The 18,633-nt window shown below is 60.2% G+C and overlaps 2 protein-coding genes across 2 annotated transcripts in view; one reads left to right on the top strand and one right to left on the bottom strand.

Moving 5' to 3' along the window:
• The window catches only part of RAPGEF1 (Rap guanine nucleotide exchange factor 1), an 85,898-nt gene extending 71,895 nt beyond the window's left edge, over positions 1–14,003 (top strand). The window contains exons 14-26 of the mRNA XM_054174238.1: positions 514–596; positions 2,128–2,239; positions 4,115–4,190; positions 6,585–6,673; positions 8,052–8,140; positions 8,800–8,985; positions 9,444–9,528; positions 9,765–9,859; positions 10,288–10,366; positions 10,511–10,612; positions 11,043–11,140; positions 12,114–12,242; positions 12,879–14,003. Coding sequence (XP_054030213.1) covers positions 514–596; positions 2,128–2,239; positions 4,115–4,190; positions 6,585–6,673; positions 8,052–8,140; positions 8,800–8,985; positions 9,444–9,528; positions 9,765–9,859; positions 10,288–10,366; positions 10,511–10,612; positions 11,043–11,140; positions 12,114–12,242; positions 12,879–13,029 — 1,374 coding nt within the window. The 3' untranslated portion in view covers positions 13,030–14,003. The remainder of the gene's footprint in view (positions 1–513; positions 597–2,127; positions 2,240–4,114; positions 4,191–6,584; positions 6,674–8,051; positions 8,141–8,799; positions 8,986–9,443; positions 9,529–9,764; positions 9,860–10,287; positions 10,367–10,510; positions 10,613–11,042; positions 11,141–12,113; positions 12,243–12,878) is intronic.
• Positions 14,004–17,335: 3,332 nt separating this feature from the next.
• On the bottom strand, positions 17,336–18,338 carry PRRT1B (proline rich transmembrane protein 1B). The gene is made up of 3 exons (XM_054174170.1): positions 18,021–18,338; positions 17,717–17,842; positions 17,336–17,609 (listed from the first exon to the last, which is right to left on the bottom strand). Exons 1-3 carry the CDS (start codon positions 18,336–18,338, stop codon positions 17,463–17,465), a joined length of 591 nt encoding a protein of 196 aa, XP_054030145.1. The 3' UTR covers positions 17,336–17,462.
• Between the last annotated feature and the right edge of the window lie 295 nt (positions 18,339–18,633).

Raw genomic sequence — 18,633 nt, 5'->3', positions numbered from 1 at the left:
CAGCCATGGAGTGGAAACCTTGCATAACTTCTTCTGATGGGAGAGAGGGGAGGTAGGAACAGCAGTGTGCATCCACCCCTGAAGGCAGGCTGGTGTCTGGGGGGCTGTGACCAGGAGGGGAACTGAAACTGGAGAGCTTGGAGCTGGCTGTGTCCCTTTTAATTAAGCAGGGGGCAGGTGCAGTCCACCAGTGAGGGCTGGAGTTAAAAACCAGAGTCCTGAGAGGGTTAAAAATCCAAGCCAACAGCTGACTTGTGTTGTAACTTTCAGCATCATTTCACAACCTTAAAAGCAAACAGTACTAATTAGCCTGGCCTCCAGAGATGGTCCCAAATTTCCTCTCTAATTAACTTCTGTGTTTTCCTGGCATTTGGCATTAACTTGCATCAGTCTTGAGCCTCTCTGTAGGAATTTACAGTAAAGGGCCATTTAGAGGCAGGCAGGGCTGTAAGTGCAGTGCTGGCTGTGCTGCAGGGCCCTGTGTAACCATGAAAATCCTCTTGCTCTTTGCAGGAATCTCCCTCTGTCAAAGACTCCAAAGACTCCACTTCAAACAGCAGCACCATGGGGAAGGAAGGCAAAGATGGTGCTGAAAGGTGAGCCTGGCTCCCCTGCTCCTCCTGCTTCTCAGCCTCAAAGGGTCCCCCTTAGCCCTCTGGGGCTGCCCATTCTGCCCTCAACCTTCTCCATGTTGCCAAAGCCTGAATCCCACTTTGGTTGGGGTTTTTTTGCTCCTGCTGAAGAGGAGGATCCTGGCAAGATGTTACTTAACTCAGCGAGCTCACAGGGGTTAATGCAGCCCCTGGAAGGCCTCCTAAGCCCATCTAATTGGCAGCCCTCTCACTGACACTGGCTGCTGCCTCCTGCTTCCAGGGAAATGTGCAAAACCAGTCTGTGTCACTGCTGGGAAATGGTCTTCCAGAGGGGGAATTCCTTCTTTAACCCTGCTAGTTAGAGGCTGGCCGAGGCCCCGAAGCAGGAGGCTTTCTAGCTCCTAATGCTCTTAGCTCTCATTTGTCTATGTAAATGAAGAGATGCAGGCTGGAACAGATGGGCTCCAGGAGGAGTGGGGTGAGTGCTTCCCTGCTGCTTCAGATTGCTCCTCAATTGCACTTCTAAGGCAGACCCGGAGAGCAGCATTGTTTGGTGTGTGACAGTCCACTTCCCTCCCCCATTTTCCTGGCTGGTTGGAGGGTTTTAATCCCTGCAGGGAAGGGGACAATGCAGGAGGCTCTGCAGAGCTCCCTGCCTGCTCACAGTAGGCACTGGTTGGGTTGTGCTTGGGCAAGGCTATGAAGAAGTGCTTCCTTTGGGGTGTTTTTAGGGATACAGGCCCAGGGAGGATGTGTCCAGGCACATGAGGGTAGGGATACCAGGAGCTGTGGGGATGGGATGAGAGGCAGTGGTTTGAAACTGGAGCAGGGCAGTTCAGGTTGGACATCAGGAGGAAGCTCTGCACAGGGAGGGTGGGAAAATACTGGGACCAGATTGCTCAGGGATGTGGTTGAGGCCCCATCCTTGAAGACATTCAAGATCAGCCTTGCTGTGGCCTGACCCAGTTGGAGCTGTCCCTGCTGCCTGCAGGGGGCTTGGGCAAGATGACCTCGGAGGGTCCCTTCCAACCCCCTGCATTCCGTGAGCCTGAGATGCACCAAAACAAGTGCTCAGAGCTTTCTGCTGGGCCTTCCTGCAGCAGCAGAGCCTCTCCCCTGCCCTTGGAGCAGCAGCCTGAGCTGACTGAGACCTCTGGAGTGTGCTCAGCCTCTGTGGGTTTGAGGAAGGGCTCAGGTTTGTGTGCACTCCTGATCGGCTGGATTAAGGAACCATGGCAGCGTGTACACATGCAGGGCACAGGAAAATCCTGCCTGCCAGCAGTGCAAGCAGACAAGTGCTCAGGTCCTGCAGGTTCATCTTTATCTGTTTCAGGAGATGTACAGAGCAGCAGAATTAGAGCTGAAGGTTTGGGGCTTGTTTGCAAAAGCTTTACCTGCAGCCTGGCTGCGCACTCAGTGTTGTTTAATGAAGGTTTGTGTGTGCTGAGAGCTCAGGTGGAGCTAACATCCCTTCCCCTGGGTGGGAGAAGACACTGAGGGGTATTTGCCTTCTTGTTTGTTTGGTTTTGAACAGGCAGCAGCAGTCTCCAGATGCTTTGGAATCCTCAGAGCTGGAGGAAGAGGTAGATGAGCTGTCCCTTATCGACCACAGCGAAATCATGGCCCGGCTAACGCTGAAGCAGGAGGTAGGTGCAGCAGGGTTTGCTTTCAGGGCTTGCCTGGTGCTGTGTTGAAATCTGATTCTCTCTGTGCTCCAGCCAGGCAGCAGCAGCTTTGGATGGCTTCTTTCCCTGTTTGACAGGCAGAAGCAGGCTGCAGCCTAGGGGTGTGCAGCTTTACCTGTGCAGGTGAAAGCAGGAGCTGCTGGTACAGGCTGGGAGCATCAGCACTGAGTGGGGGTTAACCAAGTGTCAGGTGTCTCTCCAGCACAGCTGTGGGAGAGCAGGGCTAGGCTGGAGCTTAGGGAGAAGTTCTTCAGTACTAGGGTGGTGAGGCACTGGAACAGGCTGCCCAGGGAGGCTGTGGCTGCCTCTTGCCTGGGGGTGTTCGAGGCCAGGCTGGATAAGGCCTCGAGCAGCCTTGTCTAGTGGAACCTGTCCCTGCCCATGGCAGGGATGTTGGAGTAGATGATGTCCAGGGTCCCTTCCAACCCAAACCATTCAGTGATTCTACAACCTTGTGCCCTTTTCCCAGCCTTCCCCTTCCCACCTCTTCAGCCAGTGTCAGTCTGAAGAGGAGCACCTGGGAGCCTGAGCAGAATAAACCCAGGCTGGGGGTTGTGGTGTTGGCTTTTCAGTCTGAAGGCAGCTTCAGCACATTTCCAGAGCAGGGCTTTACTGGTGTTACTGGTGTGGAAGAGCAGGCAGAGCATCCCAGAAAGAGAACTGTGGGTAGCCTTGGGTGCACTCCCAGACAGCTTTGCTCACCACACTCTGGAGCTAAGCTGCCTTTGACACACAGCTGGAGGGAACACACAGGCAGCCAAGGCCTTCAGACTGTCAGGGGGCAGACTGAAAAGCAGAGGGAATGCAGCAGTTCCTGGCACCTCAGGAGTGTCCTTTGGTCAGCTGAGATGTGCAGGAGAGAGTGAGAAGCTCTTACTCATTCCTTAAGCAGTGTTTCATGAGGCTTGCCAGAGGCTCACCTGCAGAAGGCACTTTCAGAGGGAGCTGCTCCGTGCCTGTAGTCCGTGGGGCTTGCAGTGGTTTGTGCAGTGAAATGCCAAAGCCAGTGCTGAGGGGAGCCAGATGTGACTCCAGTCTCCTCTGCAGGACTAATTCCTTTAAAAACAACAATTAAACATCAGTGATTTCTGAGCCCTTGGAGCCAGCAGATCCACGACAATGCTGAAGTCCTTTTATTCCCTTCCTTCCTTGTTTGGAACAGCAGAGAGCTGCCACTGAGAGCTGGTTCCTGCAGTGTGGGAACTGCTGGCTGGGTGATAGATAAATCAGTTCTGCATCTTCTCAGCTGTGGCCTGCAGTAGCCAGAGAAAAGAGGTTTTTACAGAGTGGTAAAGGCAGGGGTCAAGCACTTAGCAGAGCTGTTTGCTGCTCCTGGTTATTGGATGGCTTCAGGTGACCTCCAGCTGAACAGTTCCAGACTGGGGGAATTAACTTGCTGGGGTTTGGTGTTGCAGGGAGATGCAAGTTGAATGCACAACCTCTCACCCCACAGCCTCTGCCACTGGGGATCCTGCATGCTGAGGGAGTTCTCACAGTGCTGCTGCTCTGCTGGGGGCCTTTGGGAGCCTCTGGGAGCCTGGCACTTTTCTGTTCATTCTTCTGTGGCCAGAAGGTTCAACCTTCCCTGAGCTTCACAGCCTTAAGGAGTCAGGGACCCTGAGTGAGGATCAGCCCAGAGCCTCAGCTGGGACACTGAATGCTGCATTCAAGTTCCAGGATTATCCCAGCACTGAAGACCAAGTCCCAGCTTGTGTTGCAAGCAGTGCCAGGAACATTGAGTCCTCTGCCAGTTGTTGCTGAGCTCCAACCCCAGGGCTGGTGAACCAGGCTGGAGGGAGCTTGGAGCTTGCCTGATGTGTCCTGTTCTCATTGCAGGGGGATGATGGCCCAGATGTTCGTGGTGGCTCTGGAGACATTTTGTTGGTGCATGCCACAGAGACCGACAGGAAAGGTAAAGTGGCTGCCCCCAGGCAGGGCTGAGCAGCACAGCCTGCTGCAGCCTCCTGCTGCTCAGCCTCTGTGGCTGCCCCCAGGCAGGGCTGAGCAGCACAGCCTGCTGCAGCCTTCTGCTGCTCAGCCTCTGTGGCTGCCCCCAGGCAGGGCTGAGCAGCACAGCCTGCTGCAGCCTCCTGCTGCTCAGCCTCTGTGGCTGCCCCCAGGCAGGGCTGAGCAGCACAGCCTGCTGCAGCCTCCTGCTGCTCAGCCTCTGTGGCTGCCCCCAGGCAGGGCTGAGCAGCACAGCCTGCTGCAGCCTCCTGCTGCTCAGCCTCTGTGGCTGCCCCCAGGCAGGGCTGAGCAGCACAGCCTGCTGCAGCCTCCTGCTGCTCAGCTTCTGTGGCTGCCCCCAGGCAGGGCTGAGCAGCACAGCCTGCTGCAGCCTCCTGCTGCTCAGCTTCTGTGGCTGCCCCCAGGCAGGGCTGAGCAGCACAGCCTGCTGCAGCCTCCTGCTGCTCAGCTTCTGTGGCTGCCCCCAGGCAGGGCTGAGCAGCACAGCCTGCTGCAGCCTCCTGCTGCTCAGCCTCTGTGGCTGCCCCCAGGCAGGGCTGAGCAGCACAGCCTGCTGCAGCCTCCTGCTGCTCAGCTTCTGTGGCTGCCCCCAGGCAGGGCTGAGCAGCACAGCCTGCTGCAGCCCTCTGCTGCTCAGCCTCTGTGGCTGCCCCCAGGCAGGGCTGAGCAGCACAGCCTGCTGCAGCCTCCTGCTGCTCAGCCTCTGTGGCTGCCCCCAGGCAGGGCTGAGCAGCACAGCCTGCTGCAGCCTCCTGCTGCTCAGCCTCTGTGGCTGCCCCCAGGCAGGGCTGAGCAGCACAGCCTGCTGCAGCCTCCTGCTGCTCAGCCTCTGTGGCTGCCCCCAGGCAGGGCTGAGCAGCACAGCCTGCTGCAGCCTTCTGCTGCTCTGTGGCTTCTGTGGCTGCCCCCAGGCAGGGCTGAGCTGGGCTGGGCTGAGCTGGGCTGAGCTGAGGTGGGCTGAGCTGGGCTCTGTGACCCTCTGAGGGGGAGGACTGTGCTGATCTTTGGTGGAATGGAGGTCAGCTGGATGAGCTCTGCTGGTTCCATCTGCCTCCACAAGCTCCTGCCAAGAGCAGTGCCGCAGGTAGGGTGGCACTGGCAGTGCCCTAGGGGCTCTCTCCCTCCCTCCACACACAAGGGGTGGATGGCACAGCCCAGGGGTGAGGGCTGAGCCCTGGCCTGGCTGAAGCAAGCTTTACAAGCAAGGCCCAGCCCAGGCAGGAGGCCTTTCTGCCTGGCTACCCAGGCTAAGGCATTTCCATTCTGACCACAGCTGCCTTAGAGCCCCAGAAGTGTCTGGGTTGGGAAAGCTCTCTGAGATCAGAGTCCAGCCTTCAACCCAGCCCCACCATGGCCCCAAGTGCCATGGCCACAGCTTTCTTGAACACCTGCAGGGATGGGGACTCCACCACCCCCTGGGCAGCCTCTGCCAGTGCCTGCCAAAGAAACTTTTCCTCATCTCCAACCTAACCTTCCCCTGGCACAAGTTCAGGCCCTTGCCTCTCCTTCTGTCACCTGACAGGAGGGTGATAGTCCACAGTGACTCTGCTGGGACTGCCCACTGGCAGTCTTGACCTGAGATCTTCTGTCCCACCTGCAGTGCCTGCTTGTTCAGGTTCCCTCCTTGGTGCCCATTTGCTCCCAGCTGAGCTGCTCTGGCACTTTGGTGCTGGGGGTGGATTTTCAACCCACCTCAGTGGCCAAAGCCTTTGTAACTCTGGGGGCCTGCAGATCAGTCAGCAGAAGCTGCCTGGGCACCACATCACTGTGCTGTGGCAGGGTGGTGGTGCTGGCAGTGTCAGGTTTTGCAGGGCAATTCTCTCTTCCTTTGGCTGAAAACCCTCTTGGGTTGACAGTGGGCAGGGCAGAGGGCCTGCAGCACCACAGCATCATGTCCAAACCACCTGCTGAGCAGGAGGGAAGAGTGACCCTGTCCTCCTTCAGGGCTCTGTGCTGCCTGAGACAGAGCAGGCACCCAGCTCTCCCCCCACATCTTCTCTGGAAAGTACCCCCAAGGTCTAAACCCTTTCTCCCTTGACCCATTGCTGACAGCTCCTGTCCCACAGAGGGTTTTCCACTGCCCCCTTTGGAGATGGCAGGAGTGAAGCAGCAAGGCCTGAGTGCTGCCAGGGGAGCCAGGCTGGGCACAGGGCCTGCTCCTCTGTTGCTCTCCTGCTGCAGGGTCCATCTGCTGGTGAGAAACATCAGCTCAGCATCCTTGCAGAGCCCACTCGAGTCGTGGCTGTGTCCTCTGCCTGGGAGACTGCATCCAGCCTTTGCAGAGGCTTCCTTTGTCTGCAGGCAGGGTGGGCTGAGGCTTTCTTGTCTTCCTCTGCAGACCTGGTGCTGTACTGTGAAGCCTTCCTGACCACCTACAGGACTTTCATCACCCCTGAGGAGCTGATCAAGAAGCTGCAGTACAGATATCCTTTGGTGTCAGCTGGGCACCCTGGGGGCAGCTGCTGGCAGGTTGTTTGCTCAGAGGCCAGCTGACAGACATGGTCAGTGGTGTGCTTGCCCTGGAGGTGTCCCAAGCAGGACTTCCTTCACCTCTGCACACTGGGCAGGTCCAGGCAGGGTGGAGAACTGGACCTGGCCAAACAGAACCATAGAATCACAGAACTGTCAGGGTTGGAAGAGACCTCAAGGCTCAGCCAGTTCCAACCCCCCTGCCATGGCCAGGGACACCTCACACTACAGCAGGTTGCTCACAGCCACCTCCAGCCTGGCTGCAAACACCTCCAGGGATGAGGATGAGGCTTCCACCACCTCCCTGGGCAGCCTGTGCCAGGCTCTCACCACCCTCATGGGGAACAACTTCTTCCTGACATCCAATCTCAATCTCCCCACTTCTAGTTCTGCTCCATCCCTGACACCCTCAAAAGTCCCTCCCCAGCTTTCTTGGAGCCCCCTTCAGATACTGGAAGGCCACAATGAGGTCTCCTCAGAGCCTTCTCCTCTCCAGACTCCAGCCCCAACTCTCTCTCTGTCCTCATAGCAGAGCAGCTCCAGGAGAGCAGGTCAGACTCTGCATCACTGGAGCTTTGCTGGCAGTGGTTTCCTGTTGAGCACCCTGCCTGCAGCTCCTTCCCCTTGGCTCTGCTCCTGCAGCTCCCTTGGCTGTCAGCTGAGCTGGGTCAGTGGCTGGGTTCAGGCAGTGCAAAGGCCTCGTGGGCCTTGGGCTTTGGTCCTGCTGCACCCTCTGATATCAGCCTGCCCTGTGTCCCAGCTCATCACTGCCATCTGCAGCAGAGCCACCACCCCTGGCTCCTGCTGGGATCAGCCTGGCCAAGGACACAGCTGGTGACTGCAGAGCAGCTGTCAGTGGCCACTCCTGGGCATTCCTGCAGGCCCACATCAGTACCTGGCTCGCTCTCACCCTGCTTCTCCTCCCCTTTGTGTGCTCTCTCCCCTGCCACCGCTGCCCTTGCAGCAAACGGGGCAGAGGGGAAGGTGGAGGTGATCTGCTGGGACCAGATGTCACAGAGCTGTAGGAGACCACAGCACTGAGTGCTGCTCATTAAATTCCACCTTGGAGACAAGAGTTTCAAGGTCCACTGCTGCTAGGTGCAAGTTCCTCCTCAGCCCCTGCTACCTGCAGCTGCTGGCAGCTCACTGCCACATTAACTGGAGCCATGTAGCTCTTGTCCCTTATCTCCTGGAGGCTGATCACCAGTCTCAGTCCAGACAGACTAGCAGCACTCTTCTGCTGTCCCTCAGAGCAGCTGAGAGTGCTGCTGCTGCTGCTGCTGCTGCTGCTGCTCTGACCTCCCCAAGTTGATTCTTTAATTTGCAACCAACATATGAGAAGTTTTGCCACTTCCCAGACACGTTCAAGAAGAGAGTCAGCAAGAACACCTTCTTTGTGCTGGTCAGAGTGGTGGATGAGCTCTGGTGAGCTGCCTGCTTGCTTTTGGGGTGGGAAGGGTGGGGGTGGTAACCCTGCAGGAGTTGCACAGAAGGTCAGGGGTTGGAAGGGACCTCCAGAGATCAGCCAGTCCAGCCCTGCTGCCAGAGCAGGGTCACCCAGGGCAGGGCACACAGGAATGCATCCAGGTGGGGCTTGAAAGGAGACTCCACAACCCCTCTGGGCAGCCTGCTCCAGGGCTCCAGCAGCCTCCCACCAAGAAGTTTCTCCTCCTGTGCTCCAGCTTGTACCCAGTGTTCCTCATCCTATCACTGGGCACCACCAAAGAGAGCCTTGGCACCTTCATCCTGACCCCCACCCCTCAGGTGCTCATGAAGATGTGGTGTTTAAACCCATCTGTGATGACAGCTGAAATCTACACCAGCAGTGCTGCACCCTGCTGATGGAGGAGCAGGGTCTCAGGGTGTGCTCCCTGGCTCAGTGATTTTGAGCTGAGCAGTAAAAGGAGAATGCCTGGGAAGGAAGGCAGGACCTGGGCAGGACCTGGGCAGGACCTGGGCAGAGCAGGAACTTCAGGCACTTGGTTCTGCCTGTAGGAAGGAGAGGCAAGGCTCAGTGCAGATGGGGACTCTGCAGCTCAGTCACAGCTCTGATGCCTCCCTGGGGTTTTGCATCTTTCCCTCAGCTTGGTGGAGCTGACAGAGGAGATCCTCAAGCTGCTGATGGACCTGGTCTTCAGGCTGGTCTGCAACGGGGAGCTGAGCCTGGCCAGGGTCCTGCGCAAGAACATCCTTGATAAGGTGGATCAGAAGAAGATGCTGAGCTATGCCAACTCCATCAAACCTCTGGCAGCCAGAGGAGTGGCAGCCAGGTGAGGACAGGTGCCAGTCACCACATCTGGGTCCTTTGAGAGCCAGGAGGTCTCTGCCTTGTGTTCAAGAGAATTTGCTCAGTCAAAAATGGCAGAAAGGGAAGACCAAAGGGTTTGACTTCATGGAGTCAGGGAATGGTCTGGGTATGAAGAGACCTCCAGAGGCCACCCAGTCCAAGCCCTCTTGGGCCTTATCACAGAATTGTTTGGGCTGCAAAAGCCCTCAAAGGTCATCCAGCAACCCAGCACCACCATGGCCCCAAGTGCCACCTCCAGGGCTGGGGACTCCACCACCTCCCTGGGCAGCCTGTGCCAGTCCCTGACCGTTCTTGCAGCAAAGACATTTTTCCTCATCTCCACCTTAAACCTCCCCTGGCACAATTTCAGGCCATGTCCTCTCCTCCTGTCACCTGATGCCACATGCTTCACCCTTGATAGCTCCTCCTTGCTCCCTGCAGGCCAGGGACCCTGCATGACTTCCACAGCCACGAGATCGCTGAGCAGCTGACCCTCCTCGACGCTGAGCTCTTCTACAAGATCGAGGTAGGGAGGCAAGGGTGGGCTGAGGGGGGTGGGGGGGCCTGGCACACAGAGCCTCTGCACTCCCTGGCACTCCCTGCAGCTCCCCAAGGACACCTGCTGGGTGGGAGGTGACAGCTGAGGCGGTTGGCAGCAAATGGCTGTGACCACAGGCTGCAGCTGGGACTCTTGAGGCAGGAATCCCGCTGCCGTGTGTGGCATTTCTCCCCCACCCCTCCTCTCCTCTTCTTCCTTGGCAGATCCCAGAAGTTTTGCTTTGGGCAAAGGAGCAAAATGAAGAGAAGAGCCCCAACCTGACACAGTTCACAGAGCACTTTAATAACATGTCCTACTGGTAAGGAGCTCAGGGCCAGCTGTGGCACTGCACTGCCCTTAACCTCCTGTGCCCCACAGATGCTCCTCAGGGAGCTGGGTGCCCTTGGTACAAGTGGGAGCTCAGATCTTCTTGGCTGGGAGTCAGGTGCAGGGCACTCTGTAAGACCCCAGAGCACACAGGAGGGCTGTGGAGGGCTCTGCAACCTGCAGGAATCGTTGGCAGCACCACTGAGGCCTGCAAACCAACACTGCCCCTGCACAGCAATGCTCCCTGGGAGGGTTCCTGTGCTGGGCTGGCCTGGTGCTGAGTGAGTGCTCCAGCTAAGCTGCAGCTTCTCAGCATTCTTGGCCTAACTTATCAGGGCTTTTGTTTTGTAATGAAACAAGGAGAAACCTGAGCTCTGCTTAGCTGAGTTTATCCTTGCTCTGTTCTCCCTGCTCCCCCAGGGTCCGGTCGATAATTATGCTCCAAGAGAAAGCCCAGGACCGAGAGAGGCTGCTCCTGAAATTTATCAAGATTATGAAGGTATCAGCTTGGTCCTTGCTCTGGAGCTCACACAGCACTCCTGAAAGGAGCAGGGGAGTGGGACCTGCTGGCTGGGAGAGCTGTTGGAGGCTTAGGAGGCCTCTCAGCTCTCTGGAGTAATTGGAACATTCTCCCTCCTCACAGCACTTACGGAAGCTGAACAATTTTAATTCCTACCTGGCCATTCTTTCTGCACTGGATTCTGCCCCCATCCGAAGGCTGGAGTGGCAGAAACAAACCTCAGAGGTGAGGAGCAGCCAGGGCTGGCAGCTTCAGGGGACAGAGGGACCTCTGGTTGCGGTGTGGGGCAGCTGGAGTGGTTCTGTCAGCTCAGCGACATCCCAGGGTGGAGGGAAGGCGGAGGACTGCTCTCCACTGGGTGTAGGTCGTGTCGTGGTGCTGGAAGCCTGCAGTGGCTGGGCATCCTGGCAGCTGCAGGAGTGCCAGCACAGTCATGGGTGAGAGTAGCTGCCTCCTCCTCACTGCAGACCGAAGCCTTGGTGAGGCTGAAGGCAGCGAGGTTCTGTGTAACTGCGCTCGTGGTCAGGCTGAGTAACTCAGCTGGAGCTGTTGCAGGATGGCATCGAGCCCCTGGCCTGTGTGGCTCTCTGGGGAGAGGTTACAAAGCCCAGGGGCTTGCAGCAGTGGTGTCAGCAGGAGCCTTGTGTTGTCCCAGGGCCTGGCAGAGTACTGCACACTGATCGACAGCTCCTCGTCCTTCCGCGCCTACCGAGCGGCTCTGGCTGATGTGGAGCCTCCCTGCATCCCTTACCTGTGAGTGAGGACTTGCTCTTCTTCTGCACCTTCCTTCAAGGAGTTCTCAGCAGCTTCTGCTCAGCTCAGCCCTTGCCTTTAGCCCTGCACCTAGAGTAAGACACAGCAGCATCTGCCACCAGCCCAGGAGCCCCCTCTGGAGCCCCTGTGGCACAGGCAGGCAGGGTGGCAGCTGTCCCTCTGTGAAGTGAGGGTGGCAAAGGAAAGCTCAAGGGCCTGGACTCCAGCTGAGCCTTTTTTAACTGTATTTGCTTTGGGGTCTGAGGGGTGCAATGGATCCCACAGCTTCAGCTGCTGCTTGATCCTCTGCCACAGCCCTGGATCTGCTGACTGCAAGGGCTGGTGCAGGAGAGTCTGCCTGGGCAAACTGCTGCTTCCTCCTGGCCCTGGATGGAAGGTTGAAGCCAGTGTCCTTCTCCCTCAAGGCCTTCTGGTCTAGGTACCAGACTTGCTCTGGCTTCACACCAGCCAAACTTCTCCTGGTCTTGCTTTCTGCCATGAATGAGTGCTGCAGGAAGAGGCTGTGTAGGTAGCTGGCATCTCAGCTGGCAGGGCACCACAGCAGGGCTGTGCAGGGGAGGAAGGGAGCCCAGACCTCCTTGCTGGGCAATCCAGGTGAGGGAAGAACCCTCCTGCACACAGCTGGAGTTGTGGTTTAACCCCTGGCTGGCACTTCCCATCACAACCTTCTTCCAGCCTGGTCCTTTTTCCATGGAGGGTGAAAGAGCAACCTCAGCATCCTTAGTGTGAGCATGAGTGCCTCAGAGGTTGTGTGTGATGAACACCTTGCACCTGAACACCTTCAGCTCTGCCTCCTGGGGCTTGTTTCCCTCTGAAGTTGCCACGCTGGTGGTGGCAGCAGTGGGAGGCTTGTTGGGCTGCCTGGTGTTTGGCTGTCTGTCCTGCCCCTGTGTGACTAACCTCTGCCCTTGTTTGCCTTCTCCCTGGCCTGCTGCCCCTTCCTCCCTTCCAGAGGCCTGATCCTGCAGGACCTGACCTTTGTCCACCTGGGGAACCCTGATTACATTGACAGCAAAGTGAACTTCTCCAAGCGCTGGCAGCAGTTTAACATCCTGGACAGCATGAGGTGCTTCCAGCAAGTGTGAGTGGGGCAGGGCTGGAGGAGGGGGTGGCTGTGGCACAGGAGCCCCAGGGAAGGGCATTTATGCCACAGCACCATGGTGGAGCTGTGCAGAGCCCTGGGGAGGCCAGGGCTGTGCTCAGGCTCCTCTGTCTCTAGGTTAGCCATGACTGAAAAGTTGTGAAGGGCATTTTCCTCTCTGAGTTTGGAGATGCAGTGCAGGGAGGCTCTGCCACCACCTTTCAGCCAAGAGCTCTTCCTCCAGGTTTTGCTGTTGCTGGCTCCTACATGCCCTAGGTTCTGGGGAGCTGTCTTCAGTGCTGTCCTGCAGCAGAAGCAGCAGCTCTAGCTGCTGGGTTCAGCGGGACAGGGGCTTTGTGCCCCCCCAGCACTGGGCATGATGCTTGATCCCCTTCTTGGTATCCCCCCACAGACACAAGTATCAGGCTCAGGTAATGCCACAGGCTCCACAGCTCTGGATGGCCCTTAGGGCAGGGCAGGGGTGGCTCAAAGCTGGGAGAGGTCCCCAGGTAGGCCCCGATCGATAGGTTGATGGAATGGGTCGGGTTGGAAGGGACCTTGAAGACAGGCAGGGACACCTCCCACTCGCCCCAGGCCTCCCCCTCCTTTAACAGCCTGCCCCTGTGTGGTTTGCAGACACTATGACATCAAGAGGAACGAGGACATTGTGTCCTTCTTCAACGACTTCAGCGACCACCTGGCCGAGGAGGCCCTGTGGGAACTGTCCCTCAAGATCAAACCTCGCAACATCACCAGGCGCAAAACAGAGCGGGAGGAGAAGACCTAGGAGCAGGGCTGGGGTGAGCCAGGGGAATTGCTCCACACAGGCACCGAGGGCAGCTATGAGACTGGAGTTCCATGTTTGTACCTGTTACTGGATGATGCCCCCTGCTCCCAGCTGGCAGTGCCCCCGGCGGGGGGAGCGCGGGGCGGTCACGGCGCAGAAGTGACCGAGGCAGGGATCCGCCGGTGCTCGCCGCGTTCGCCCTCCTCCTCCTCCTCCTCCTCCTCCTCCTCCTCCCAGCCCTCTGTGCCAGCAACCAGCTTCCAACCCGGGGAGAGAGCTCTGTGGAAGGAGGGTCCCACGCCAGCCTGTCGCTGGCTTGCCAGCTGATGGCATCTGGGAGCAGCCCAGCGCTGGGGCTGGGAGGGTCGGCAAGAGCTCGGCAGCCGCAGCCCTGCCTCCGGAGTGGTGCTCAGCAGGCAGCAGCTGTGGGAGCCGAGGGTTTGAGCGTCCCCTGCAGTGCCACCTGGGAAGGTGTCCATCCCTAGGAGACGAGGATGGAAGAGACTCCCACTGCCTGCTGGAGGAGCTCTGCTGTCAGAGAGCTGCTTGTGTTTACAGGGGGCTTGGCTTTACCCCCGACCCCGGCACCTTCTTCAGCGGGAGGAAGGCACCGGCCGCAGATATGGAAGAGGCACTGAAACTGTGGGCAGGGACCTGCCATCTCCAGCCATCCAATCCCCCTCCTCCTCCTCCTCCTCCTCTCAAATCCCCTTATTTAAGCAACGTTCTTCATCCCCCAGCCCCTGCAGACGCCGAGTGCCCGCCCTGGGCCCGCGCCGGGCAGCGCCGGTGCAGAGCTTTGCACAGTGGCTGCCGTAGGACACAGGAGTGTAGATATTAGAGCTTAGAGCCCCGGGGGTGCATGCCTGAGACTGAGGCCTTGGGGGCAGGAACCTGCAAACCATTCTGTGTACAGTCCAGAGCCAGCCCCCAGCGTTCCTGGAGCGGAAGAAGGGAGGCTGCAGGAGCCAGCGGAGCCGGTGCCGGGGATGGGGAGCGGGAGGGAGCCCTGCGCCTGGCAGGGCCACCCTGGCCCCTCCACCCCACTGCCCTCTCCTCTCACTGTTGCCAAATGTTTCCTTCAGGGGGTCCCCATCTGGCTGACCCTTGGTGCTGTGCTTAGTGAGCTGTGCTTTGGCAGGAGCCCCAGCAGGTCCCAGGCCCCAGCTGCCCTCCGTGCTGGAGCCAGCAGGGCAGGGGCCGCTGGGCAGGGAGGGGTCTCTGTTCCCACACAGGCAGCGTCAACCCCAATCTCTTGTGTGCCTTATTCAGCCCTTCTGGCCCCTCTCCATGTCCCACCTGGGGCATCCCCCCCTCTGCAGCCCCAGCCAGGCCATTTCCCATCCCTTCCCTGTCCCCATCCCAGGTTTGTGGTGTGGGTGGTGGGTCTGGGGGAGCACTGAAGCTGTTAGCAGCCCCAGGAGGCCATTCCCAGCACCGTGTCACGTAGTGCCAGGCTTGTAGAACCCTCTGGCAGAGTCCTGCAGGCTTAGGGCAGCAGCTCCCAAGGAACCCAGACAGGGCAGGGGGGTTGGCAGAGCATCCCTAACTTATTTCTCAACTGCAGTCCCATGTTTGCTGAAGCCTCTCTCTGTTTGCTCTGGGTGGATCAGAGCTGCCAGCACTTCCTCCTGCAGCTTGCAAAGCCTCAGCTGGCTCCCTGCAGACAGCAGGGGGGAGCAGTTCACAGGAGTGCAGCCAGCTCCAGCATCTGCCCCGAGGGTCAGGCAGAGGACTTGTGCAGCAGCCCAGTGCTGGAGGGCAGAGACCTCCCCTGCCACTGAGGTCATCTTCTGAGGAAGCAGGGTGTGGGGTCCAACACTCACAGGTTAGTGCATCCCAGAGTGGGAAGGGCTGGGATCTTCTGTGCTGAGGCCACAGCCCCCAGCCCAGGGCACAGCCACAGCCCCCAGCCCAGGGCACAGCCACAGCCCCCAGCCCAGGGCCCTTCCAGACCAGTTTATTTTGGTGGCACCTGGGGCCATGTGCTGTGCTCCCTCCCTCTCCCCTCTCCCCAGGCTTTGCAGTGCCCAGAGGCTCCCCAGGCTCCCAGGCAGGAGCTCTGCTCCTGTTTCCTTTGTAAATAAGAGGTTTTCAGCATCCTGACAGCCCCAGACTGTGAAAAGGCAAATAGATAAACACAGCCCACAGCTGGCCCTGGCATCTGGCCCTGGCCTCTGGCCCTGGCCTCCCCCAGCTGGCTCCAGCACCTCCCTGGGCACTGTGCTGTGGCACAGACTGGTTCTGGGAGTGCTGTGCATGGGGGCAGCACTGGAACCACAGCTCACTGCTCCCCTTCCCTTGTGGGGGCCCTGGGGGTGGCAGAGGCCATAGTGGGGGCTCGATGCCAGAGAGGGACAGGAGGCCACCTGGTCCTCAGCCCTGCTGGGGTGCTCTGGTGAGCAGGAGCTGTCTCCAGGCTCTTCCCACGACTCCTCTTAGACCAGAGTGGGAGGATCTCACTCCTCACCCTCTTCCAGCCCCCCAGAGGCTCAGCCCAGGGGGTGGGATGGGGTGGGGGGGAGGTCGGTGTGGTCACAGCACCTTGTCCAGCAGAGTGGGGCTGAGCTCCTGGCTGTCCTCCCCTGCTTCTCCCCTCTGCTGTGCCCTCATCCCCAGCCAAGCAGGACGGCCCCACCATGGCTCCTGGCTCGAGTCCTGACCTCAGGCTGGTGTCACAGGGCTGGAGGGACTCTGCTCTCCTCATGCAGAGCAGCTTCAGCTTTGCTGACCAGAGACCACCCCCAGCCCCGAGGAGCAGCACCCCTGGGGAGCAGGAGCCCAGAACATGGCACCAGTGGCCATGGGCAGGTTCCTGTGGCTTGCAGGCAGCACCCCCCAGACATTCACCTCGGGGGGCAGGGGGAGGGGTCTCAGTCACCTCGGGGGGCAGGGAGGGTGGTCTCAGTCACCTCGGGGGGCAGGGAGGGGTCTCAGTCACCTCGGGGGGCAGGGAGGGGTCTCAGTCACCTCGGGGGGCAGGGGGAGGGGTCTCAATCCCCTCTCCACGCAGGGCAGGGAGCAGGGAGAAGCGATGCCCCTGCTCACCAGCCCCCTGCCCCTCTCCCCACCCCCAGCAGCTGGGGTGTGTTGTACCTTGGCCACTGCCCCAGCCCTGCTGGTGGCATCTCCCTGCCAACCTCTCAGCCCTGTACCTTTTCTATTGAAGTCCAATAAAGAGCAGTGACAAAGCCTCCTGCCGGTCCTGCCTGCGGTGCATGCAGCAGTCTGGATTAAAGTGACAATCGAGTCTGCCGCTGGTCTGGCCTCCTGCTTTCCGCCCTCCCCCCGGGGCTCTGCCCTTCCCTTGGCCCTTTGTCCTCTTCCTCACCTCCGAGCTGGTCCCACCCCGAGCCCTGTGCTTGGGAGGGGCTGTCTGCTCCGGGCACCTCCTGGGCACCGCTGTCCCCCGTGGAGGGGCTCTCTGCTCCCCCGAGCAGGCTGGCAGGCGTGTGCCCAGCCCTGGCCCCGTGCCCAGGGCTATAAATAACCCTGCAGCAGCCTGGGTGGCCAAGCAGGCTCCGCTCTGTGCCAGTCCTGGATGGGATTCAACATTCTTCTGGGAACCATCAGCAGCTCAGGAGGATGCCCAGGCACTGCCCCTGCAGGTGCCCACTGCAGAGCTGGGCCACGGTGCCACGTCCCAGTGGCCTGGCAAAGGGCACACAGCCAAGCTCTGCTCATCACAGCAGCCTTCAGAGGATCCAGCAGCTCATCTTCCCCGAGGGGCACCCCCCCTGCATGGCCCCATGCAGGCTGCCCTTACCCAGGGGTCTGCATGGAGACCCCAGCCTGAGTTTTGTGGTGGCCACAAGCCACAGGATGAGAGGAAGGTCCTCGGTGTGCACAGAAACAGAAGCTTTGGCTACAGCTGTGTTTATTTCAGTCTGGAAGCAGCAAGGAGGCAGCAGCACAGGGGCTGGAGAGGTGAGGCTGTGTCTTCTCACCCTGGTACTCACCAGTGGGGGCTGCTCTGTGCCCAGCTGCGGGGAGCAGCCTTGGCCTCTCCGTTACCCCTCGGCCATTTGCTGCGGCCCCAGTTCCACAAGGAGCTCCCCAGGCACCACAGTCCCCTTTGGCACCTCCAGGTGCCAGGCCAAGGTCCCACAGCAGAGCCCGGGGCCATGTGCGGTGCCTCTGCTGCGGCACAGCTCCCCGCCCAGAGCCGGTCCCAGCACAGCACCAGCACCGCCTCGGGCCGGGTTCCTCCCGCCCGTGGGGCTCAGAGCAGGGAGGTGGAGGCAGAGTGTGGCTCCAACGTGGCTCCTCGCCCCCCCAGGAAGGACAGAGGCTGCCCCTTAGCCCCAGTCATGTTCTGTGGTCATCTGGCACTGCCCCACAGGGGCTGTGGCTGCTCCACCTGCGCTTGGCCCCTGGGCGGTGGTGAGCCACAAAGAGCCTCCTGCAGGGGTCCCTGGGGCTCGGCGACCCCGTCATAGGTACAGGGACACCAGGACGTAGATGACCCAGCTGATGGAGGCGAACAACCCGAAGAGGAGGCTGAAGAGGACCAGGGACTGTGCCTTTTTGGATGCCACATTTGCCTGGACCACGTCCCCGCGGCTGAGCGCAGCTCGGGTCTGGCGCAGGGGGAGAAGGGGAGAGGTTAGAGCAGCCCCACAGCACCGGGCCGGGGGGCTCGGGGTGCTGGGTGGGTTGGTGCAGATCGGGACCACAGCGTCCTCACCTCATAGGAGTAGACGAGAGCGATGACCCCGGTGAGCAGGCAGCAGAAGACGGTCACCAGCACCGACTCCACCAGGTAGTCCTTGGGCAGGCCCTGCGCCGGCCCCGCGCTCGGCTGTCCGCTGAGCTGCGACGTGAGGCAAGGGGGGGCGGTGTTAGAGCTGCACCACTCTCCCTGTGCCCCCTCTCCCCGTGCCCCCTCTCCCCCGGCTTGTGTGCTCGAGGTGCTGCTGGGGACCCCAGAAAGCCGGGAGGGGGGATGTGGGGTGAGCCCGCAGGAACACGGCAGGGTAGGGAATACGTACGGTGGGGTAGGGCAGGGGTGCGGGAGGGATGCCCTGGGGTGGGAAGGGCCCCCCCGGCCCCGGCTGGTAGACGACTGGAGCCTGCTGGGAGAATCCGGCCGGGAAGGGCGGGTAGAGGAGGTGCAGGCTCTTGGGGTCCGGGGGTGTGTAGGGCGGTGGGTCCTCCTCGAAGGCCGCGTTGTTGACCGCCGACACCACCACCGGCCCCTCCACACCAGGCGCTGGAGGGTCCCAGCGGGTCCCGGCGCCCTGCAGCCCCCCGGCTGCTCCGCTGCCCCCGCGCTGCTCCGCTGGCCCCGCCGGCTCCTCAGCCTCCATCCTGCGGAGAATCCTGGGGACACAGGGAGGCCGTGGGCTGCCTCGCTGCCCCCCGCCCGCCGTGGGCAATGGCTGGAGATGTGCCCGCCCCCTGCCCCAGCCCCAAACGTCCCCCGTAATTCGAATCGAGTTCAGGCCGGGCTGAGCGGACCACCCCCACTTTGCACCCTACTGTCCCCCAGGCAGCCTGAACCCACCCCCAGAGCCCCAGCCCCGTCCCCACTCACGTCGGTGGCCGCGGGGTCCCCCCCGCCGGAAGCTCGGCTCTAGCCCCGGCTACGGCCCTGCCGCGGTC

Source organism: Dryobates pubescens, chromosome 29, assembly GCF_014839835.1.
Source record: "Dryobates pubescens isolate bDryPub1 chromosome 29, bDryPub1.pri, whole genome shotgun sequence".
In the NCBI taxonomy this organism is placed as follows: domain Eukaryota; kingdom Metazoa; phylum Chordata; class Aves; order Piciformes; family Picidae; genus Dryobates; species Dryobates pubescens.
The sequence above is the reverse complement of the archived record's forward strand: the minus strand, read 5'-3'. Positions and strand labels throughout refer to the sequence as shown.